This window comes from Scardinius erythrophthalmus, assembly GCF_964197995.2.
Source record: "Scardinius erythrophthalmus genome assembly, chromosome: 5".
Classification (NCBI taxonomy): domain Eukaryota; kingdom Metazoa; phylum Chordata; class Actinopteri; order Cypriniformes; family Leuciscidae; genus Scardinius; species Scardinius erythrophthalmus.
In genome coordinates, this window is record NC_138225.1 from 26,763,735 (window position 1) to 26,789,262 (window position 25,528).

Genomic DNA, 25,528 nt, shown 5'->3' on the forward strand with positions numbered 1-25,528 from the left:
TGAAGTGAATGGTATATTTATTCAGATGGAGAACAGAAGGAAAAATAATTGATTGCTCAATTGCTCACAGATAACTATGATATTGCATTTATAGTCATTAATCCAAAAATACGTCATGCATGTAGCCAAAAACACCATAAAACAGTTTTGAAAGTGAGTTTTGAAAATGACATGTGATTTAGGATCTTTATAGAAAGCATGCCGTTGTAAAGACTGCAAGTCTGTCCTTCATAGCCTCGTTTTCATCTCAAGAAAATTTAATTTGCTGTCTATCCTAGCTGTCTATAGTAGACATTCAGAAGTTGTGAAAACACATAGTGTTAGCCAAGATTAATTTAAGTATTAGTCTGTGAGCTCAGTATGCTTTCTAAATAAAAGCAATTGTATATAGTACATAAACAGTATAAAAATGTGCAAAAGCAGATACAACAGGTATAGAGTGATTTTTAAAAACAGCACAATTGTCAGTTCATAAAGTTGACTGCTTGATGTGATTAGAATGTTACAGTATATTAATGATTGTGTCTTCAGTGGTCAAACCCTAAAACATTCTGTTCCAGTGCAGGTAAAGTCACCTACAACATTCTACAGCATTACATGTGAGATTACTAATCATTTACAAAGTGGGGCATTGACAAAATTAGCTTTGCTTTTCTGGTCTCCAGTGTGCTCTCCACTTGTGTCGACACCCCCTTCAAAAAACTCAAAGTGGAACCTTCTGGGCCACTGACATAATTACATAACAATAATTTCTTCTGGTTGTCATGGAGATGGGGTGGGGGGTGGTTGGTGATAAATGTTGAGCTGAGAGACTCCCCCTGAATATCTCAACATGTTTGATGCCCCACCTGATCCCTGCTCCGTAACACTCCCCCCTACCTGTTTCAAAAAACATTGCATAATTTTCCCTTACCAAGTACGCCAGCACCCACAGACAGTTATCCCTGTTTTTACGGTTTGTCTATTTTTTCCTGATTCTTCTCGATCTTCCTCTCTTTCTTTCGTTCTCTCTATCGCTCTCTCAGCAGCCAAGACCAAGTCAGCTCTTTATAACCGTCACCATAACAACCACAAATGTTCTGACAGATTTGCTGCCACTGCATTGAGAGGTGTAGTGCACGCAAGAAAAAAATAAAGAGAGAGGGAAAAGAAGGTAAAGCAATGCTATCCACCCACACACATTCACAACAATAAATGTACGTTCTGTTCCTCAGTCATCAAAAATACTCTCTCTCTCTCTCTCTCTCTTTTTCCTAGTTTTCTCTTCTTTCCTTGTTCCTCATTTTATCCTCGATAATATGCAGCACATCCTCGGCCATCTTAAATACTCAGATCATGACATCTGTGGCCGTAATGGGCGTTTGGGGAGAAGATCGATGTCATTTCATTGTATCTTCATAAAATTAGCAACTGCACCGTGTGATTCTCCTAATATAAACGCATTTATCTTCTTATATAAGATCAGCATGTGTTTCTACACTGTATTTGGGTTAGTGTTCAGAGATAATCATACATTTACTACCATTACGTTAGTCCAAACATAAATGGACAAAAAAGTGTGGCAGCAGCTTATAGCTCAGTTAGCCGATGTGTGATATTTTAAACTCTGTAATCCTGTTTCACTGGCACACTTCAAACTATTTGATGCTTTTCCCTGCTACGTCCACACATCCATAGGAACCATTCCTTCTTTGCTTTTAAATGACGGGAGCAAGTACTCCTCACAAAGGAAATGCAGCGGAAAATGGACCAGAATGCCCTGGATGGCCTGTAATTCTTCTCTGGCTTTCTCCGGGTCGGTAAGACTGAGATTCTCCGTGTTCCCGTGCCCCTGCAACTCACGCAAGTTACGGATGGAGTCCAGTGGAAGACATCGGAAGACCTGCACAGTAAAGAAAAGGTACAGTAGTACATCCACTGGCCAACTTTTATTTTAAGGTGAAAAGAATCCAGAAACCTAATCCATAACTAGAACATGCAACCATCGAGATCTCTGGGATTAGCATTGTGAGTGTAAATATGTGGGTAATGATAGCATAGAAGTACATGGGAGTGGTGCTATTGTCTGCAGGACTGCTGCACAACCTGCAAATTACAGTAATTGCAGGTTTTGTCATAGTTTAGACTTGCATTCAATGCATTTGTATCAGTTCGAACCCAGCACATTGACTTTAAATGAAAACCTTTAGTTAAAGACATCAGATTCATAAATGGCATAGAGGGGGTGTGGAGAAATTCAGAACACAAGGTCTGTCCCTCACCTTCTCATAGATGACGGCATTGGTTTGGGCGATTTTGTTCCAAACATTGTTGAAGAAATGATCACTGATCGGATCATCGATGTCCAGAGTTGGGTCAGATTTTGCTCCGAGAAGTACACTGAGGAGAGGAGGTAAAGGGTGAATTTAGACAGTTAGTTTAGTTTAACAGTATTTAGAGCAGTCGTATAAGATGCTAGTTTAATGCTGTACATCTTTATGCTCAGGGGTCATTTACACAACACCATTTTCAACTAAAAACGGAAAAACCTTTGATGCATTTTGGCCATTCATTTACACAACAATACACAACAAACTTTTGAAAACAGGTTTTAAAGTGCAACTTTTTAAAAATAATGCTATTACTGTCTCCGTGTAAACTACAAAAAAGCGAATGTGTTAAAACGGTGATGTCATGCGCGCATATTACATATTCAGTCTATAGGCGGATTGTTTTTTTTATTTTACAAAGTGACATCGTCAACTATCGTCATCTGTGTGAACAGGGATCGTTTTGACAGCGTTGTCGTCTGCAAGCGAAACACTTTTCCGTTTTTAGTACATCGTTGTCATGTAAATGTAACGTATCATTATTGTTTTAATTATGTTTCACAAGGTAACACTTCAAAAGAACCATATTATGTTGATAAATCACGTGAGAACTCCCCCTCCCCCTTTCCAGAGTTCGCTCCTTTGAATCAAATGCTCAAACTAGGACTAAAAATTGTGGTTGCACAATCTCAGTCTACATCTTATTTCAATTTTTAATCATATCATATAAAGAGGTATTTTCAGAGCATTTTACTTCATCCATTAGGGACAAGTCAGCATCAAAAAAGAAAATATCAACAAACTGATACAGTGCACCCTTGGGGTGTAGAAAGCCTGCGGAAAGTCTCATAAAGCAAATAGAAATGTGAACTGTGAAAACTATTATGTGAGGAGATTAAAGTGGAATAATTCAATCAAATCATAGGACCCAGAGACGGACATTAACACAATCACTTGAGGTCACATGCCAAGACTAGCAGTGAAAGGTGCTGCAGACACACGTCATTAGAAACATCTCACTGTTTCCCTTGGCAACCAAGAGATGTTCTGGTAGCTGGCAGTATGGAACGCAGCGTGCCAACACAAATTGCTCTGCTCACACACACGCACACACCTCTCTCTTTCACTCACACACTCCTACACAGACAGGGGAGAAGTTGGACAAAATGGGAAGCTGAGGTGCTTCACTGCACAAACAGAGATCTATCATAGCTACAGAACCATTCTCATGAAAAAGAGATGGATTATGACTGTTTAAGGTATTTCATGGAAAGAAATGCAAAAAGATACAAAGTGATTGGCTATTGACTACTAATATCATACTCGTATCTCTGTTACTCATTTCCAATCAATTGTGCTTGACATTTCGTGACAAATTCCATAAATTAAATGCTTTAATTTGTCACAGTCATTAAGGTCTGCTAGTCTAAAATCAGTAAATCATGGTTTGTGATTCGTCTTGAACGATTCACTATCTAGCTCATGAAACTCATTTGTTGTGAATCTAACTACACTAGCGTTCAAAAGTTTTTTTTCTTTTAGAAATTAATACTTCTATTAAGCAAGGACACATTACATTACAAACGTGACAGTAAAGATATTTAACATTTTACAAAAGATTTCTATTTCAAATAAATGCTGTTTTTTTTATCTTCATATTTATCAAAGAATGCTGAGGAAAAAGTATGGAAGCTTGTTTCCGCCACTGAATAATACATAAATAATAATAATTGCTTTTTATCTCACAATTCTGACTTTTTTTCTCACAATTGAGAGTTTACATCTCGCAATTCTGACTTTTTTTCTCAGAATTGCGAGATATGAAGTCAGAATTGTGAGAAATAAAGTCGCAATTCTGAGAAATAAAGTCGCAATTGCGAGATATAAAGTCGCAATTCTGAGAAAAAAGTCAGAATTCTGACTTTATAACACGCAATTCTGACTTTATATCTCGCAATTCTGACTTTATATCACGCAATTGCGACTTTATTTCACGCAATTCTGACTTTATATCTCGCAATTTTGAGAAATAAAGTCAGAATTGCGAGATGTAAACTCGCAATTGTGAGATAAAAAGTCGCAATTATCTTTTATTTATTTTTATTTTGTGGCGGAAACAAAGCTTCCATAAAAAAGAAATGATCATGGTTTCTAAAAAAAAAACTATTAAGCAGCACAACTGTTTTCAACTTTGATAATAAGAAATGCTTCTTATGAACCAAATCATCATGTTAAAATGATTTCTGAAGGATCACGTGACACTGAAGATTGAAGTAATGGCTGCTGAAAATTCAGCTTTTCACAATATTTACTGAATTTTTAAATCAAATAAACACAGCCTTGGTGAGCATAACAGACTTCTTTCAAAGACACAAAAATATCTTACCAACCCCAAACCTTTAAAGTTTAAACGGTAGTGTACACTGGTTGCACTGTGCATATATGTTCTTGCTTGCAGTTTGCGATGACAGCTCAATAGAAAGACATGTTTTCTTGCCTTTAATTTTTGTTATACAGCCTTGAATCACATTGGATTCAGACTGATAACTCACAATGCCATAGCGCTGTAGATTCAGTACTGGAAGCGCTGGAGGATCAAGTTTTCTGAGCCTCCATGCAAAGCATATCCAAAGACATTTTCATTTACTATGGAAATTTTCATGACTTTTCCAAGCTGTGTTTAAAATTCCCTAAAAGTTCAGGTTTTTCAGAGAAGACTCTGATATAAGTCTGATGTAAGTTTCATATAGTATGTGTTTGATTAACACAATTTTTTTTGGTTGGTGGTTGTGACTCTTTCTGACTTCTTCACAGAGAGCTAGTCAACTTTAAAAACATGTTCTGGTGCATCTCTGTCGCAGCTTTGGACACAAGTATACACACACCTGAAGCACTCCTTTCGTAAGGCGAGTGCTAGTGGTCCAGCCTGGTACTCCTCTCCGTTCATGACTGAGGGAACTCTTTCCTCATCCTCAACCAGCACTGCCAGCTCGCTGTCACGACTGCCCAGCATGCTCCTGTCATTGATGTTGGCTGACCCTGATAACAACAGGAGAGGAAGGACATTTTGAAGAACTTTAGATTTCAACGTACAGGAGGATTTTGGAGCTTTTTCATGCAAATAGTAAGTATCATGGGTCAGCGATTCCCAAATCCCATCCCAAGGTGCAAATACCCCAGGGGTACTTTATATATTTTGCTTTGTTAAACCTATATAAAATCAAAATGATTTAAAGACGGTCATCAGATCGAAGTTGAGCTTTGATGATGATTAATTTTCACCATTTTCCACCATGGGTCTGTGGGGGGTTTCAAAAGTTTAATGTTTTTGAAAGAAGATTCTTGTGTTCACCAAGGCAGCATTTATTTGATCAAAAATAGAGTAAAGCAGTGATTTTGTGAAATATTATTATGATTTAACATGACTGCTGAATTTAATTTATTCCTGTGAAGGGAAATCTGAATTTTCAGCATTATAACTTTCTTCAGTGTCGCATGATCCTTCAGAAATCTTTCAAATATGCTGATTTGGTGCTCAAGAAACTTGTCTTATCATTATTATCTGGTTATCACCTTCTAATTACAGTTTAAAACAGTTGTGCTGCCTAATATTTTTAACCGTGATGTTTTTTTTTTAAGATTCTTTGATGCCTAGATTTATTTGAAAAAAAAAAAAATACTTTTGTAACAACACAAATGTCTTTACTGTCACTTTGTATCAATTTAATGTGTCCTTGTTAAATAAAAGTTTTAATTTCTTCAAACATCTGTCTTACATCCATCTTTGAATCACAGACATTGGGCCCTATTTTAACGATCTGAAACACAAGTGTCAAGCGCAAAGCGCAAGTAACTTTGTGGGCGGGTCTTAGGCGCTGTTGCTATTTTCCCGGCGGGATAAATGACTCTTGCGCCCGGCGCAAATCTAAAAGGGGTTGGTCTGAAGTAGCTTCATTATTCATAGGTGTGGTTTGGGCGTGAAATAAACCAATCAGAGCGTCATCTCACATTCCCTTTAAAAGCAGACGCGCTTTTTCCATAGCGGATTGCTATTGTAACGGCGGATTTGCCAGGCGCGCGCCAGGAGCGGTTCACAGCCAAGGAGAGCAACGCTCTCGTCACGGCCGTAAAAGAGAGAAGTTCCATTGAAATGGAGAAACCCACCCAAATTAACTTCGGTTAAACAGGCGTATGATAATTTGGGTAAATGCGTAAGCTAGATGTATGCTTTTATAATAAATTGTCTATCTATCTATCTATCTATCTATCTATCTATCTATCTATCTATCTATCTATCTATCTATCTATCTATCTATCTATCTATCTATCTATCTATCTATCTATCTATCTATCGTAATAATGTATGATTTGCAAAAAATTAAAACTGCTGCTTCTGTGTAGATGAGAGAATCAAAGTGTATGCACGTTGTGCACACGCTACATTGATTATGGCCAAGCATGCACTCTTAAAATAGCATATGAATAACATGCGCAACGCACCACTGACTTTAAACTATTTTTTCCTGGTTAGTGGCGCAATTGTTTTCTAAACCTGTAAAATAGCATGAAGGAACGTTTGTGCCGGAACACGCCTCCTCTTTGCGCTGAACCGCCCAGGGAGCGCAAGTGTATTTCCTAACTTACCGACGTGCGTCTGTGGAGGGAAAAGTCCGCTTTGCGCGGGTGCAAAATAGGAATGATACATGCGTCGGTGTACAAAGTCAATTGCGCTGGGTGCAAGATAGGGCCCATAGTCTCTTGTGTCTTATTGTGTTAATCTGAAGCCAAATGTCTCACCTATGATGTAGCAACGGTCGTCAGCGATAAGGGCTTTGCTGTGGACATAGATGAGCTCTGTAACAGGGCATTGGCCGAGCTGAGTGTGTGTGCGCAGACCACACAGAGAAATATACTGAGTCCATTCGTCCTGCACTGATGAGAAGATGAGACAATCATTAAAACAATAAATGGTAAACCATTAGTGTGATTGGTTAATGGGTAGAATTTTATAATACATTGCTAAAAACAACAACATCAGATAAACTAAATCATTTAGTCACTGATAAACAGACAAATGTGAAAGTAACAGATGGAGAACAAGACAGTATCTAAAAATGTACTCTACCAGAGTGGCAGAATTACAGACAGCTAAATATGTTTCTGCCAGATACTTACTTTGTTCCTTTAGTCTTGAAAGAATGGAGTGTTCTCCTCGATTAATCGTTCTACACACAGAAAAAGTTCTCTTAGTAAAACACGATTGCATATTTTGGGTGGTGAGAGTGTGTATTAATGTAGTGTGTGTGTGTGTGTGTGTGTGTGTGTGTGTGTGTGTGTACCTGTAGGTGAAGTGAAGTATAGCCTGAATGGCGTTTCCTCCTCCCTGACTGATGTCACCCTCAAAGCCGGGCAGCAGGGGAATTACAACAAACACCCTGTACTTCTTCCCCTCACTAAAACAATTCAAACAAAGCTTACACTTCATGCTAATAAGAAACACAGCAGAATACATTTCATTTGACTGCAACTTGTATTATTTTCACAGAGGTAACACACCTGTGAGCCCGTAGGATCCGTTTGACAATAGCATCTCCGATGGTGTTGTGTACATTTTTCTCATCTGAGCAGCTGATGAAGAACTGATTCTAAAAAAGAGGAGGGACAGAGAGGGGTTTGTTTCATTTGTCTCACTTGTTTGCTAAGCTCTGGGAATCTGGTACTGAAATAATGTGATTGTCTAAGAGCATCAAACGGACATGGTGGGCTGCAGCATGTGATCTTCGCAAAAGTTCTATGTCCAGTAAAGCTGCCTCACTAAATGTTCCACAGCCAACGACCAGCAGCCAACATGCTTACTGTAACATTCTCCCTGTAATGGCTTATTCACACCGCACCTACAGATGTCGACCTACAGCAACAGACATGTTCGTCGGGTTTTGTCAGATCAGTGCGTTACCCCTGTTGGCCAGCGCTTGTTTCCGGTCATTGAAAGTCTGAGATGTCATGCTGTAATCTTGCGATCGTCTGTAATGGTCGGTAATGGTCTGTTGGTGCAGTGTGAATTAGCTTTAAGATCACTATTGTCTTACCAAAGAAACAAATGTTTATGAATATTTTAAATAAATAAAAGGTATCCCCAAAAATACATGTTTTTTTGAAGACTATTGTTAAATCATCTGATGTCGTTCCAAACCTGTTTGGGTTTCTTTCTTCTGCAGAACACTAAAGAAGATATTTTGAAGAATGTAGGTAACGAAACCGTTTTGGTGACCATTGGCTTCCATTTTATGGACAACAAAACACTGAGACATTTCTCAAAATATCTTCTTTAGTGTTCCGCAGAAGAAAGAAAGAAAGACATACAAGTTGGAAATTACATAAGGGTGAGTAAATGATGACAGAATTATAGAAAACTATCCCAATAGAAATCACCATAAATAAACTCTCAAACTTAGGATAGCCTCAATTTACTTCTATAATCTAGCATACTAGTAGACTAATTAGATGTGTGTAGTACAAAATTATAAATGACAAAGCCTGACATTGTTTTCTTTAGAAAATAGATAATAATTGGAACATTCTTATAAAATACCTAAATAAAATTTAAATAAATTCATTAATAAATTCATAATTTTCTCTTAAGAGTTGTAAAGTCCATCTTAAATAATTAATAATATTATTATCCATAACATCCATTCTTCTTAGTTTAGCTGACTCGCATTAGGACCCTGTTTCTGAGCATGAGGCAAGTGCAGAGGGCTATTGTGTGTTGCCAGCTGAATGCAGTAGAATCACATGATCCTAGTGGGAGAGAACACTGTAAACAACTCCACAACACTGAGACTTTGTGTGTGAACAGAACACAGTGTCTGTTCAGCTGTGTGTGCGTGAAGTCTTATGAGTCAGAGGTAAATGCTTTTGGTAAGGTCATAGAATGAGTGTTACCTCTATATAAATGTAATGCTCGCTGTTCTCAATAACATGTACATAGGCATTGAGGATTGAATGTTCACATGTGCCAGTGGACCAGCGATCCACAGAACGAAGAACCTGGGAGAAAAATAAAGGGGAGTATGAAAGAGAAACAGACATAAATAAATGATGATGGCAAAAAGCAAAACAAAATAAATGAAATGAGGAAAACTGCATGAACACACATGTACCTGTACAGAGGCTTTTGTGACACCAGGGATTGTGAATGGCAGCTTATTTGCTGTGTAGTGTGATTTCGGCAGTAGGTACGGGTAGAAGTCATCCTTGTACTTGTTCTTAAAGATCTTAAAAGACAAATAGAATATATTAAGAAAAAATCAATGACAGAAGTTTCCAGAGTGCATATAGATTCAAAAACAATCACTAAAATTAGTCATTTGATTTCTGACCTTAGTGAAGTTCCAGCGCTGGATGAAGTGTCGTGCAAGATCTCTGGCTGCTTTCCCATGATGCACCGCACCCAGGTCTCGCCAGGGGATGCGTGGCACCTCAGTTCTGTCAACATTGTCTGAGGGGGAAAAAGCAGAAGCTACTCTACTGGCTATACCCACATTCAATATTCCCTTATCTTTGTTCTTGCAAAGCATAAATATCAAATGATAATTAAATGATAATCATAAGAAGAATTCTGTTCTTTAAAAAAAAAAAATTTGTTTTCAACAGTGAAAACTTGAGCACCAAATCATTACATTACGGTCTGACAGTTCTACCAAGTGTCTGAAAAGGACAATACATCTGCAACGTCTTTGCAGAGAGTGGAGAAATTGCGACGACAGCAACCCTACAGCATGACAGAAAGAAACTCGGGCTGTGTGATTTTAGTACATTTCTTTCCTTCTCAGCGGTGCACTTTCGTTCCTCCCTAAAAGCAAAACTTAACGTTCAAATCAGCTAGACCGGCGATTGTCATAGAATGCAGTCTACTGTTGCTAAACTGCAGCATGTGCTCGATGATAAAGAGTTATTAAAACCGCATTAAGCCGCGAAATAGAAATTGTTCCCCAAGCGACTTTCTGTGTGTGCGCTAAGAGATGGAGTGGAAAACAGACAAGCAAAGTGAACTTCGAGTTTCGGGTTCGCACCTAAATGGATAAATACACACAGAAATATGTAAAAATACCTGGCTTGGTGAGTATATGATTAAATACTGTTGGTTATGTCTTAAGTGAACATAACATTTTTAGAAATTCGTCACATGTGTAACAGTATATTAGATCTGTGCATTAGGTCTTAAAGTGACAGCAGCCTAATATTCCTGCTGCCGTCTGTGTCATTAATGTTAATCAAACAAGAAAAGACAAAGAGCAAATCACTCAACTGCTCTTTAGTAGATTTAGTAGGATTAATCTATATTTAATTTAACAGTGAATTTTTCCTAATCACCTCGAAGAGAGGAAATGGAATATGTTGCACATGTTATTTGCCAGTAAATAAAGAGTTGTCAATTCATGATATTTCCTCATCTCTTCAAAAATACATGTTAAAATACATTGTTGTTGAGACTAGCTAAATAACCTCAGTGGGTCTATTTGAAGCCTTCTATTTATCATGTAGTATTATTTATTCCAGTGATCGGTATCGGTGATTGTATCGACCAATACTGCTTCCAGTGATCTATAATTGGCCCCAAAAAACCTGATCGGAGCACCCTTAAGGTTTTAGTTCAAAAATTATGCCGTTTTTATAAAAAGATATGCAAGTGTTAGATGGTTTATTTAAAAAAATATATATATTTAAGTAGTGATGTAAATCTACATTGGACTGTGTACCTTGATAGGGCTGATCCAGCTGTGTCCAGTCTCTCTTGATAAAGTTGCTGTAATCTTTTCCCAGCCACAAGAGGGCATTACAGCTCAGATCGACTTCATCCTCACACTCTGACGCAGATACTGTCAGAGGAACTGCAGAGCCATCCACAGTATCAGACTGAGTCAGGAAGAGGGAGAGGGAGAGGGAAGTTAAAAGACAGAAATTAAACAGGGAGAGATGAAGACTACAGGATCATTAAAGGATTTCATCATATCTACTGGTCACAATTGTACCTCTGGGCCTGCCTCTGCATGATTGGCTGGTTTTGGCGGTTCCAGATCACTCAGCCTATAGTCGCTGTCATCCCACCTCCCAAACGCAAGATCCAACCCACCCACGAAGGCCACTGATTGGTCGATGGCTACCATTTTCTCATGATGGGCCCAGAGGAACACAACTGAGGAAACATGATCAGGGTGACGCATCACCTAAGGAAAAGGAAATATGGAATGAATCATCTATATAAAAAAAGAACACAATAAGACAGCTGTCATGATGTGAAAGAATGACAAAATTGGGAGGGAGAAGAGAACAGCAGTATGAGCAGATGTGTGTTGTAAATCAAACCTTAATATTGGGGTGCATGTTCATTAGTGTTCTCTTGCTGTAGCCGCTATTGATACCCAGAGCCAGTTCCACCTCCTTATACAACAACACACACACCTTCACTCCCTGTTCCTAAACACCACACACACACACACACACACACACACACACACACACACACACACACACACACACACACACACACACACACACACACACACACACACACACACACACACACACACACACACACACACACACACACACACACGAGCAATGTTAAAGTATATGGCAATCAACATATTTAAACACTTACATAGTTTGACAGATGGACAGCTTTTAAGATATATAGGGGAGAGAACTTATGAAATGTATAAAGGAATAAATGTAATGTAAAAGATTTTTCCTCCATACTGCTTTGCGTTTGAGAATCTTGTCCAGGCGCCAGTATGTTCCTGTAGCTGGACGTTTGAGGAAAACCTCTGGACTGAGCCTGCAGAGAGAAAACTCAAATGTCTTCACAGCACTTTCAATCATGACAACACAACACAACATTCAACAATGACAACACAATATTGAACAACTGAATCTCAGATATTCCCAGCATCCGAAAATGCCTACTTCCCAAGTTAACTATGGTTAAAAAAAATTGGAGTTTGTAAAATGTGTTAAAGGAGACATATCATGCTTTTAAATCGTTCCTTTTTACATATAAATCATACATTTGTAGTCTATATAAAGCGGAACTGCAATGCTTGGGTCTGAATTCCTCATTATTATAGCTCCACGGGCCCCTTTTCTACCCTTTTCTGACGTGCGTCTGAGATCAACTCGTTTTGGTGCGGTCTCTTTAAATACAACTGAGACACTTCATACCCCGCCCCCTCTCCAGGTTGTAGAGGTTCAACTCCACCCCGTTCGGCCATTTTTGTAGTTTGATAGCAGAGATACGATTATCTAGCGGCACAGAAACTTTTTATTAACACGTTGTTAACAAAATGTCAACAACGGAAGACTTGTCCAGCCAGCCTTACATGTTCGAGCCAGAGTCGGAGCCGGAGCGAGATGAAAATGAAGACGACGAACCTGCAGAACAACGTCTTCATATGGATGTATCGCAATGGTGTGTTACTGTATTTACACAAGAAACTTTGGTCTTCCGACCTTTTACCACCGTGTCGATTTATTTTGATTAATATGTGCGAGGGAGAGAGAGCAAGACAGCGTCTAGTTTGGAGACGGTGTCTTGTTTACATTTTTGCCTGGCTCCGAAGAGAGAGAGTGCGCGCGCGCGTGCGAACGGGTCTCTCTCTCTGCTCGTTCTTTCAGTTCATCTACATTAGACGGTGTAATGAAGCGTGTGGGTTACTACATACAACAACCGAGCATTTTAACTTACCCTCTCGTAACTTCTGCATCTTTTAGCTTGGACTACAAAATTCCAGCGAGAAATAAAAATGGCGGATTGCTCGAAGTGTTGGGCTGGAAGTCAACGTCCTTATTTGGCAGTTCCGCTGCAAATACTGTGACGTAATAGTTCACAAAACGTCATAGATAACAGAAAAATCGGAACAGGTTGAAAAATAAGGCCAAAACAGAATATAAAGATATCAACGAAGCACCTGAAGAGAATAATTTCAACTTTTCTGTACTTCTAAACACTCCAAATATACAACAAAATGCATTTAAGGGCTAAAAAAAGTGGATTTAGCATGATATGTCCCCTTTAATGTTTTTAAAAAAGATCTCTTATGCTCACCAAGTCTGCATTAATTTGATCAAAAATACAGTTAAAAAAAATATATATATATAGAAATTATTCTTGTGATGGTAAATCATAATTTTCAGCATCATTACTCCAGTCTTCAGTGTCATGCTTCAGAAATCATTCTGATATGCTGATTTGTTGCTCAAGAAACATTTCTTATTTTTATCTTTGTGCTGCTTTTTTATGGAAACCCTGAAAATGTTTTTCTTCAGGTTTCTTCGATGAATAGAAATTTAGAAAAAACAACATTTATTTGAAATACATATCTTTTGTAACATTATTAATGTACAATTTAATGTGTCCTTGGTAAATAAAAATATAAACTTACTGATCCCAAACCACTGAATGGAAGTTTTTAGCATACGAAAAACAGTAAGTCACATGAGTAGTACGTCCATAGGTTAAAATACTTTTCAATGTTTCAAAGAACATGTTACTATCCCATGAGGCCACAGGAGAGGAATAATCCTCATATTTGTAAATGGCGGAGAACAGTGATGCAACCATTATCGGGGGTCACATAGCAATGCCAACATGGTGGAAGCAGTATGTCTGGATTGTATATATACCACACACGGTCAAAAAAATAGTCTCTTTTTCATCAAATGGGAGTGCTGTACATATACTTGACAGTATGTCATTTCAAATGGAGCAATTGACGCTTTCAGGCCATCTACTGTACATGTGTGTGTGGTAGCACACTTACCACCAATCAGTGATGAAGATCTCCTCCTTGGCCTGTTCCAGTGCATCAGCCAGGTCAGAGAAATAGCCATTCCCGTTAACATACCTGTCAATCAACCAGTAAGTCATTTACTCAGTACCCACTTCATTATCTAACTAGTCAATCAATCAGTGTTCTTTGAACAAAAGTACATCCCAGGACATATTATGTATATGCACACACCACTTTGTGAGGGTGTCCGGCCTGGGTGGGGCAAAGCCTTCGAAGCGATGGGTCTGGAGGAAATCACATCGCTCAGAGAGACATCGAATCTCATGACTCCACCACTGGGCCTGCCTGTAGCTACTGCACTTAATCACCAGCTTCCTAAAAAACACACACACACACACACACACACACACACACACACACACACCAGCTGTGGCTACACATGCCTCTGTAAAACTGTCTATATCAGTAGTGGGAAGACTTCCTAATATTGGTCTCCACTGTTTTACCTGCTGAAGTTCTCGATGCAGACGCCATACTTAGTATCAGTGTAAACACGTCCAACCAACACCTTCAGCTCAGGGTCATAAAGCAGTACAAACGACACATTGCCGGGATCTCTGCTCATACACAGCCATGATAGAAAACAACAACAAGAAAAATCTATTACAAAAACATTAGTTATTATTTAGAATGTAACATTAAATATTAATCCACATTAAATATGAGTATTGTAACAAACAATAACAAATGCTGAGTCTATTCAGAGCAGACTCCAGCAGCATTTTATACACAGAATAAAAAGTATAAATATATGATTTCAAAAACAATACAAAGAACAAAATAATTTTGTCAGGTTCGCATTGATTATACACTACCGTTCAAAAGTATGGGGCCAGTACGAAATTAAGACTCTTCAGCAAGGATGCATTAAAATGATCAAAAGTGATAGTAAAGATAATTATGTTACAAAAGATTTCTATTTCAAATAAATGCACTTCTTTTGACATTAATCATAAGAAATCAGCATATTAGAATGATTTCTGAAGGATCATGTGACACTGAAGACTGGAGTAATGATGCAGAAAATTCCACTTTACCATCACAGGAATGAATTCAAAAATATATTCAAATAAATTGTAATAATATTCAACAATATGTCTGCTTTTACTGTATTTCTGATCAAATAAATGGAGCCTCGGTAAGTATAAGAGACCTCTTTCAAAAACATTAAAAAGAATAGTAAACGATAGTAATTGTGAGAGGTGGAGAAGGTGTAAAATAGTGGAAGAGAGTTTTATATATAGTGCTAATAATATATACTGTATATGTCAAACACATATAAACAACTGATGAGGAGGTCCACACCCAGATGAGGCCAGTCAGCCACAGAGACAACACCTCTGATTGTCCTTTATGAAGATATGTAAACAAGCACGACATTGAATAGCCAATATATTTTATGATGGGGTGGTCAGAGTACCGGCAACATGGGAGAAGTACGAGTACGCAAGAAAAAGTAAGAGTACGCTACAGATTCAAATATAGAAGTGCCTGTACAGCATACCGACGGCTTTTTACAAGCACACAATAAAGGGCTGGGCAAAGTTTCACCTGTTTTCAAGGAAACCGTTCTGTTTTCTAGAATTGTTTGGCATACAGGCATAATGCATGGTTACTGCAACTACCTAAACAGGCTCAAGCTACAAAAGTAGAAGGAAAACCTATGAGTCATGTCATTTCCTCAAAATGTCTTTCCTGCAGTGTTTTAAAATGCTGTTAAAATACTGAGAGAGGCATTCAGTGCTGTGCAACCGAGTGGTTAAATGTGACACTCCTGACCTGTGCAAATGTATCTTAAATTCTATTAGAGATTTACACACTTGTGATAGTCCTTTAATGACCTAGCGTCTGTTCTGGTTAATGACACAACACCGATGACCTCTATAATGGATATAGTAAAGGGAAGGACCTGTTTGACAGGCTTCTAATCCAAGTACTAACTCCAGTATCATCTTAAACTACAGCTTTAAACTTTCTATAACCTTCTGTGATTTTGAAGCAGGAAGTAAGCTGCAGGCTGAGAGGGATCAATATTTGTTTTGAGAGACAATCCTTTCCACCCTACATTGTATATAAGTGCATAGATGAAACATGCTGGATGTAGCGTCTCTCTGCTGGATGTGGTAATCAGTGTTTTCTGAGGGTAAAATTAGAGGTTTGCCACATGACAATAAAGGGTTCTGGTAAACATGACTCATCCTAAAGGAGAATGAATAAATATATGTATGTTGTAACATGAAACAAAATAAAATAGCATGAAGCAATGTAAGGTAACCGATATCAATTCACATGTGGGTTTAATTGTTTTGTAGTGAACTCACCTGGACATGTACAGGAGGAACGAATCCTTCACCACAAGCCAGCGACGGGACCAGCGGAAGCAGAACTGATGGTGTCCGATACAGTTGAGCCCCTGGATGCGGTGACCCCCGGACCGTTTCAGAATATAGCCTTCTCTGAGACAAACAAATAAACAAACAAAAACTAAAAAAAGAGTTGCAGAAATACATGTAAGCAACAATGGAATATTACTAAAATCACAAAAGAAGAAACACACACAGTCTGTACTCACAGGCCTTTGGGTCCAAGGTCTCTGATGAAGGACAGCGGACTGATTGCCAGGAAGTCTAACTGAGAGCATGATACACACACTCTTAAGTATGTATGTATGCAACCAAAATCCTCTGTAACTTTGTATTTGTGTGTGTGAGGGGATCAACTCGGATACACTAAGTATACAAAATTGTCTCCAGAATTTAGCTAAATCTGACAAAAAGTCTTTTTGGAGACATCCGGGACATCCTTAAAGGTCCCATGGCATGAAAATGTTTACTTTATGAGGTTTTTAGTTCCCCTAGCCTGCCTATGGTCTAGTGGCTAGAAATTGTGATAGGTGTAAACCGAGCCTTGGGTATCCTGCTTCGCCTTTGAGAAAATGAGCTACATGAGCGCGATATTGTTTTTTCCTCGAGAGACATCATGGCTTGCAAACGAGCGAAGCATAGCAGGTGCTCAGTGTTTGGATGTACAAATGAACACATAAGTATTTTTTTAGTTCCTTCATCCGAGCCTCTGAAGAACCAGTGGGTTATGTGAATTTCTGATGTGTAATTGTTCAAGTTCAGACAGATAATCTTTCTTTTAAAATCGTTCAATACTGTTATGCATCAGTAAATCAAGCCAGTGACTAAAATATCAACTTCACATTGTTTCTCTTCATAGGATGTAAAGTAGTAGTAGTATTAAAAATATAATCTTATTTAAACTGTGATTAAAATATATACCGAAAGCGATCAAAGAACAATCCCTTTCCAATCACCCAAGCTGTCAATCACACAGCATGAGTTTATCTGGACACTTGCCAAAACTCGTTATGAAATCAATGACGCTGTTACACTGCACAACGAAGCTCTTACTGTATTTACATCATGTTTGCATTGGTGAAAGCATTAGTGAGAGTGCAGAAACTGTGTTGCTATGATAAGATCTTCATTCACGCGATCAACAGACTGTCTGTCATCTGCTCAATGCTCATCACTGCAACCTTTTATGTGATGGGAATGGATCTAAATACTTAAACTTCTCACGATTCGTTAATCTCGATAGCTGTAATAGTAAAAACGTATAATAGCTGTAATACTAAAAGATTTCGAGAGAGTTCCACATGTAATGCTAGCTATTTCATATGCAAGCATGTCAGCCAATCACAGCAGTGGACGTTTACACCGAAGTCTCTCAGCAGACACGCCCCTTCAAACAGCGGTCAAATCAGAGGCTAAAATCAGGCTAGGAAAAATTATTTTTTAAATTATGACAATTTTTGATCTAAAAAACATACTAACATTATAAGGGCACACCAGGAAACATTATAAAATAATAAAATAGTCCATGCCATGGGACCTTTAAATTAAGAAACATTACAGATCGACCAATATTATTATATTACTGTTATGTGGTCCAGTAGCCAATATCCATAAAATTGTTTAATACAATTTCAACAATAAAAACATATGCATTATTTTTTATTATTCAGTAGACCCAATACTGAAGGACGGATAACTGTCAATATGTAAAGTTGAAAATTATTCAAAAGGTATACGAATATCAGTTAAAAACATAGTTAAACCATATAAAACCAAACCACATACCAGTCAAATTATTATTATTATTTTTTTTACAATAATGCTTATTTCTTTTAAATTATGTGTATTTTAATTCTAAAAATGTAAAGTCTTTCTTTAAGGGGTAGGGCAATTATACGTATTTACAGTATGTGCATGTATGCTTCTCACCAGCCCATGAAAGTTCCTGTAGAAGGTGTTTTCTAGCAAGTTGTTTAAATATTCCTCCAGATATTTCTGGAAAACACAAATATAAACACCTTGTACAACACGTTAGGTGTGTAACTTTTGGAAAGAAGTGATGCTTTGCTTTAGTTCATATGTACCGGTTTGCTAGACGTTCTCCTGATTCTATCGGTTCCGTGTAAAGTCGGCATGTCCTCTGTCAAACCTGCCAGCTGTTGTCTCTGAATGGCAAATCTAATTCAAATCACAAGCAAAATGAAAGGAAACCACAAAGTCAAAACTCCAGGTCAAACAAATGAAGCGTGGTGAATTTGCATGTGTGTGTGTGCGCTCACCTCCCCAGAGGCAAGAACTGTAGCAACACTTTGTGTTTGTACAGGTCTCTGTGGAGCTCCTGGAAGTGCTTGTACCTTTTTTTCACTGTCCATGTGAACTCACCATGTGTCAGACGGACTGTGTACAAAGTGCACACATTTACCTACAAACAAGATATTTAGACTGTCAGGTATAACGCAACATTACACAGTTAAGTAAAAACTCACAAACGTACCTTGGAGCGGGTAGTGTATCGCTCCATGTTTTCCACTTTGCAGGTGATAGGTGTGCCATGAATGAGAGGAGGAATGGCTCCCTCCTTCAGGTCTGCTAGATGATGTACAACGAAAAAGTCACGCTCCTCTGATAGAGAGACACAAAAAGACAAGAATAAAGCCACTATTGCGAAAATGCTTTTTTCGTTTGCCTAACTTAATACTAAAAATACAAAACAATATAAGTGAAAAGTTTAATTGAAAAATCATCATGAACTTCTGTTTTAATGAAAGCAGCACTCAAGATGCATGAACTCAAGTTTGTGTAAAACCCAGTGTTGTAGTCGAGACCAGCTGACTCGAGTTTGAGTTAAGGTCAAGACCAGAAGAGAGTCAAGACTGAGCCCACATGCTCCCAATTTCATAACAAGACCAAGGCCATGAAACATGCTCTCGGACTCAGATTTAAAGACCACATTTTCATGGTCTTGGCCTTGTCGTGGACTCTGGAGCATTTGAACTCTGTCTTGATTCAGACTCGAATGAGCTGGTCTAGACTACAACACCTGTGTGATTTAAAATGATCCAAAGAGCATCTTGAGCTTCAATGAGAAATAGATTAGTGACCTAGAAATAGTGCAGATTTATTTGACACCATAATAATTATTTGTTTATTTTCAAGTTTGAATTAGATTTGAATCCCAGACTTTGGCCCCTTCGTTCCTCCTCGTTGTGTTTTGAAGAACAGCCACTGTGACAGGCCTCAGTATCAACAATGTTATAACACCAGAGGTCAAAGATCAGGCAAGTCACTGAGTTTCAGTGTTGTGCTTAAGAACACAATCCTTCTAGAAGTATGTGAATGAGAGAAAAGAGCTGTGAAGCCAGTCACTCCTCTCTCTGCATTCTACATGTTTCACAATTTTTCACAAAGAAGTACAACCCATTGTAAAACTTTCATTACCTGTTCTTACAGCATGACTGACATGTGGATGTGGCATAAATAAACTTTAGTCCTTAGAGACAAAAGAGTGATTGAAAAGAAGTCTGTATGTTAACTGTGAGTTGTTAAGCAAATAACTAATAACTGGTTTTGTTCTGTAATAAAATAAACACTGAGAAAATGTCACAAGCATTATGCCTGTCCCCTGAAATTCCTTAGTTGCAATGAGGAACTGAGCACTGGAATTATTTGATCACATTTGAGACATTGTGTCAATCAAATTTTCTTACAGCTCATATTGTCATTGTCTATATAGAAAACCTTCTGTGCTCTTGGTACATGACACTGTAACTACAAATATAAATGGTAAACTTATTTGTTTTTGTGACAAATATATATCTACATAAAAAAAAGCTGTTGTGCTCTTTGTAACAATTTTAGCCAACACCAATAAACCAATAATTATTTTCATGTTGTTCCATTTAAAACTGATAAACGGTTAATGTTAAATGTCGAAACTATTAAAACAGACTTAAAAACTCCAATAAGTTTTGAAATTGTCCATCAGGGTGTGGACAGACAATAGAAAGGTATGCCAACAATTTACACGGTGATCATAGCTATGAGGCAAGCAATGAACAAACTAAAAAGCCAATGAAAACTGTGTGCACAAGTGGTGCATATTCAAGCTCAAAGTAAAAACACATGACCTAAACGATCATGGTCTTTTGGGTTACTGGAGAGTTACAGGCAGGTTTCAAACTTTGTGATCTGTTAATTAACACTATTGTATGTGATTTGTCTCACCACTATTGTTTTTGATAGATTTCAGCTGATCCTCAGTAAGGTCGCACAGCACAGTGTCCACACATTTTCGCCACCTTTGAGCTGCATTCGTCTCAGGACTAGCCATAAGGCCTCTGGACCACGACACACCTGTTCAAACACACCAACAAATGAACACCCACGCACACAAAGAGGGAAAAAAAGAGGAAATTCACTTTGTTTTTTCAACAGTTTTTCAAAATGCATACGTTAACATGACATAAAACTACAGAGCATGCGGAATTTTTAGGCACATTGATTTTCCGATCATACTTTTTTCAGGCACATTTTACCAATTCCAAACCACATTAATCTTAATAGCTACTATTAATTTTTTATTTAAAAATAAGTGGTATATAGCTAATTGTTCATGAAGGCTGGAAATGAAAAGCGCCTTATATTCAGGTGTGCAGAATTATTAGGCACATTTTCGTTTACAGATAAAATAAGCCAAAAAAGAGATTTAACTCAGACTGAAAAGTCAAAAATGATGAAATGCCCATTAGAAGGATGCAATACTAATGCAATACTAAAAATTGCAGTTAAGGCAAGACCATTGGACAGTGAAATGCTCATTGGGTCAAAAAAAAAAAAAAAAAAAACCAGCACCACATCCTCTACCACTATTTGAAGAATTCATCTTCCAGAATCTGACAGTAAGTTTTGGAGTTCATTTTAGTCCATCTATACCCTGAAGTCCATTTTGCAGAGGTGGACTAAAAATTAACTCCCAAAACTTAGCATTCAAGATTTAAGACAGTTTAAGTAGAAAATTTCATTTCACATCTATGCTTAAAAAGTGATTAACAGGTAAGAAATGGATTATAACTATACCATAAATATAATTTAATACCATAAAATCCCCTAAAAATACAAAATATTAAATAAAAAACATTATCGAACTAAAATATAGTACATTCATTTGATTTATTGCAGCAGCAGAGGGTTAAAAAGTGATGCAGGGAGGAGAGAGATGGATAGAGATCTGGGCTTCTAACACAAAGTTCACATGTTTAATAGCAGGATGTGGAGCTTTGGGAACTAAAGAATCATCTAACCATTCATACCATCTATATCAACACATTTTATCTTCTATATGCTTTATATTACTTGAAACCAATATTTCCATAATCTTCTATGTATTTTTTCTTCTGTGATGTATTATTCTCCTTTTATTATTCGGTATATATAAAAGCACGTTTCATATTTTGACAGTTTGTATGCAATTTAATTGTAAAGAAACTTAAGCCACATAGCATGATATGTATGAAAAGATGTATGATTAAAACATTAATTATTGTTATCACTGTGCATGTATTTTATATTCACAGGCACAGGATTTGTCTGCGCAATGTTATTATCACATAATCTGTATTCATTTAGGAACAAGTAAAAATAACTAGGACAAAAAAGCTAAAGCCCTTGTGGCTGTTGGAATCAATCCAGATGGTCTTTGGGCTGAACTGCGTTGTATTTCTAAAGCAACTTTGCCACTAAACAAAAGAGCACAACATTCTAGCAATAAAAAAACTGCACTCCAGCTGTGGCACAGATGACTCACTAACCTATCATAAGATATCCATGACATTGTGGGGAACCTCCAGGAACAGGCTGTGAAAAAGTGCTGTTGTAAGTAATTAACAAAGCAGAGTAAGAGATGCCTTAGGTAATATGATAATTACCATGTCTCTGAGGTTCTGTTACGACACTGGATATTACTCTGACATTATCACTGACACAAATGACAAACAAATTGTTTTAAAATAAATTAATACTATTGCTTAAATTGATCAAAATTAAACTTTCAATTGTTGTAAAAGATTTATATTTCTTTTAAACTTTCCAATTATCAAAGAATCCTGAAATCTCACTAATGTCACAGTTTCCACAAATATATGAAGCAGCACAACTGTTGTAGACATTAATAGTAATAGGAAAAATGTTTCTTGTGCACTAAATCAGCATATTATAATGATTTCTGAAGAATCATGTAACGCTGAAGACTGGAGTAATGGCTGCTGAATATATTTTCAGCTTTGCCATCATAAATTACATTTTAAAATACATTAAAATAGTTTTTTTTTTAATTGTAATAAAACTTATTTTACTGTATTTTTGCCAACTAACTACCTCCAAACTTTTGAATGGTAGTGTACTATAAATTCAAATATTTTAAGTCAAAAAGGAAGAGAACAGTAGTATACCAAGAAAAGGTAATAGACCTTATTCACAGCAGCGCCATCTTTGATTTTTAACAGGAATGAAAGCAAGGCTGTGAGGGATAGACATGCATCTATTCAGTGGGTTGTAGGCCTACTGTTATTTGATTGTTCTGCAGTCAAAAAGAAATTTCAGCAGACGAAAAAAACTCCAGACACCATGAGCTGTGGAAAACGTTAAGTGATTTAGGAGCTTGTACAGCTTTTTACAGCAGATGCCAATGAAAACACGGCAAGTCTATCCCTCACAGCCTCGCTGTCATACCTGTCATGGCGCTGCTCTGAATAAGGTCTATTAGAGGGTGTTGCACTGGCTGACTGGGCCCACTGTTGCCAGGCAACCAGGCTCCATGTGAAACACTAGACACAGTGGGAGAGAGAGAGAAGCTAAAGTAAACTGGAGGAGCTGGAAGAAGGGGAGGGAGAAGTTAAACAAATCATAAACGTATAAAAAGATAGCAGATAAAACCGATCATAAAACCATGTATGAGTAAAATGATTTGACACTGTAGTTCACTCTCAAGATATAGCCTACTGCAGCTGTTTGCATTTGATTTCCAAATGTGCAACTCTTTTGCCTAGATATGAAAACCACAGCTACAAATCCTGAACTGTGCCCATGACTCAAAACTATGTGATTTCCTGAAGAGCAATTTACCTGATAACAGCTCAAGCTGCTTACAACCACAATTAATTAACAGATACTTGTTTACCAAAAAAAAAAAAAAAACTTTTTTTGTCGTTAATTACTCACACTGTTGTTCCAAACCCGTACTTTCGTTCGTCTTAAGAATACAAAGCAAGATATTTTTAATGAAATCTGAGAGATTTATGTCCCTTGATTGACAGCAATGCTACCACTTTGATTCTACAAAAAGATCATAAAGGAGCGGTTTAGTCCAAAATTTCCCAAGAGACACGATCACTTTGATGAACAGATTAAATGTAGGCTTTTATTTATATATTAACATTCATCAGCTCACACATGAATTATGGTGAATGGAAGCTCAAGCATGTTCACTTGAGTGCGAGAACCAATGATGTTCATCCTCGTGTGTTACGCAGCGCGTTCTGTTTGAGCTTCAGGTTTGGATTGGAACGACACGTGGGTGAGTAATTAATGACAGAATTTTCATTTTTGGGTGAACTAAACCTTTAAGTCTGTAAAATTGGGTATTATGAAGGTAATGCATGCATTCAATACATAATTATAATGTAAATCGAAATCAATCTATCTAATATTCAAACACTTGAAATGATTTTCCCCCACTAACGTTACCTGGCAGGAATAACGTTACGATTATGACTGATAATTCTCGTATCTTCTTGTGTCCCGTGAGCAGTGCGCACACACAACTATCCCATACACTTTCCTCTTCAAAAATCTCTCTAAACCTGCTTCTTACTGGCAACCCGGATGAGGCTGTCCACTAATAATCCTTAAACGGTCAAGAACAGAGGATGTGGGAATGAAGAATGTAACCCGTGGCCGTGAACATCACGCGTTTACGGTGCAACAAATACTGTCTAGATAGGCAGCTCACTAGTTTTTGGGACAGATCCATTATTATGCATCAATGACCTTCTTCATTTTGTGGCCATTAACATTCCTGTCTCGTGTTTTATGGGACACCCTTCACTCGCCAAATAAAACGAAACTCTAAAACCTTTATAAAATCGTATGAGATTTAAAGGGTTTCACAGATTGTAAAGACAAGCGTAAGAATTATATTTTACAACACACTGTTGAAAATATGTGTGAAGCCACATTTTCCGATGCATGGTGATCGTATTTCCTCCTTCTAAACAAGACTTTATTAAATATTACTCACCCACAAGGAAACTGTCGCGATTAAGTGTTTGTTTTGCTCTTTGTAGTTTCGTATGTTGTTATTTCCAAGTTATACTCCAACTTCTGCATAACTTTTCTCCCATCACAACTTCCAAGGCGTAGTAGGTTTGCTGCTGTAACATTCAACGTAGACAAACTTGAGAGGCCGAATTTACCGTAAAACCCCGAGAATGATCTCCAGAAGAATCCATAAGTAGCCTACGTATGCAGCTACCTTTTACATGGCAGTTCTGGCGCATATATAAATGTGGTCCGTTTAGAGAAACATTCCTTAAATATATTGTCCCTATAAGTGCTGTCTGGATTATTAAAACAAATATTCCCCAAGTGTATTTGTCATTGGCGTAAACGTTCCACAACCACACCGTAATTTGCGTAGATGCGACGCGTGCTGCAGCACAGATACGCAGCGTCTTGTTACAGAATATCCTCAGAGGCGCTGATGGAGCATCTGCACTGGTGGAACAGTGGATTTAACAACAACACACTGATAATATCTACATCAGAGGAGACACTCAGAGAGCTTGGACCACAGGAAGCAACACGACAGAAAGCTCTGGGTATGGCAGGAAATTAACACCCTCAGTGCACTTTAGGCTAGCAACAGCACAGGAAATCGTCATTGTGAAATTAAAAATACCGTTTAAACAGGCTCACCCTTTTCACATGAAACCATTTCACTGTGCACTGT

General features: G+C 37.7%; 1 protein-coding gene across 3 annotated transcripts; it reads right to left on the reverse strand.

Annotated features, from left to right (window-relative positions):
- On the reverse strand, positions 1 to 25,396 carry pld2 (phospholipase D2). 3 transcript variants are annotated; one of them, XM_081365259.1, is made up of 25 exons: positions 24,818 to 25,396; positions 20,749 to 20,877; positions 19,019 to 19,146; positions 18,804 to 18,946; positions 18,609 to 18,702; positions 18,454 to 18,519; positions 16,734 to 16,792; positions 16,483 to 16,617; positions 14,608 to 14,718; positions 14,333 to 14,476; positions 14,132 to 14,215; positions 12,072 to 12,150; positions 11,679 to 11,789; positions 11,345 to 11,539; positions 11,072 to 11,228; positions 9,692 to 9,810; positions 9,473 to 9,586; positions 9,255 to 9,359; positions 7,866 to 7,954; positions 7,649 to 7,762; positions 7,485 to 7,534; positions 7,107 to 7,241; positions 5,195 to 5,348; positions 2,262 to 2,379; positions 1 to 1,882 (listed from the first exon to the last, which is right to left on the reverse strand). In XM_081365259.1, the coding sequence occupies exons 2-25, from the start codon at positions 20,852 to 20,854 to the stop codon at positions 1,658 to 1,660; spliced, it is 2,835 nt and encodes a 944-aa protein (XP_081221385.1). In that variant the 5' UTR covers positions 20,855 to 20,877; positions 24,818 to 25,396; the 3' UTR covers positions 1 to 1,657. The 3 variants fall into 3 exon arrangements, with proteins under 3 accessions (XP_081221385.1, XP_081221386.1, XP_081221384.1); XM_081365260.1 differs by lacking the exon at positions 24,818 to 25,396 and adding an exon at positions 24,265 to 24,386; XM_081365258.1 differs by lacking the exon at positions 24,818 to 25,396 and adding an exon at positions 22,332 to 22,372.
- Positions 25,397 to 25,528: the final 132 nt, after the last annotated feature.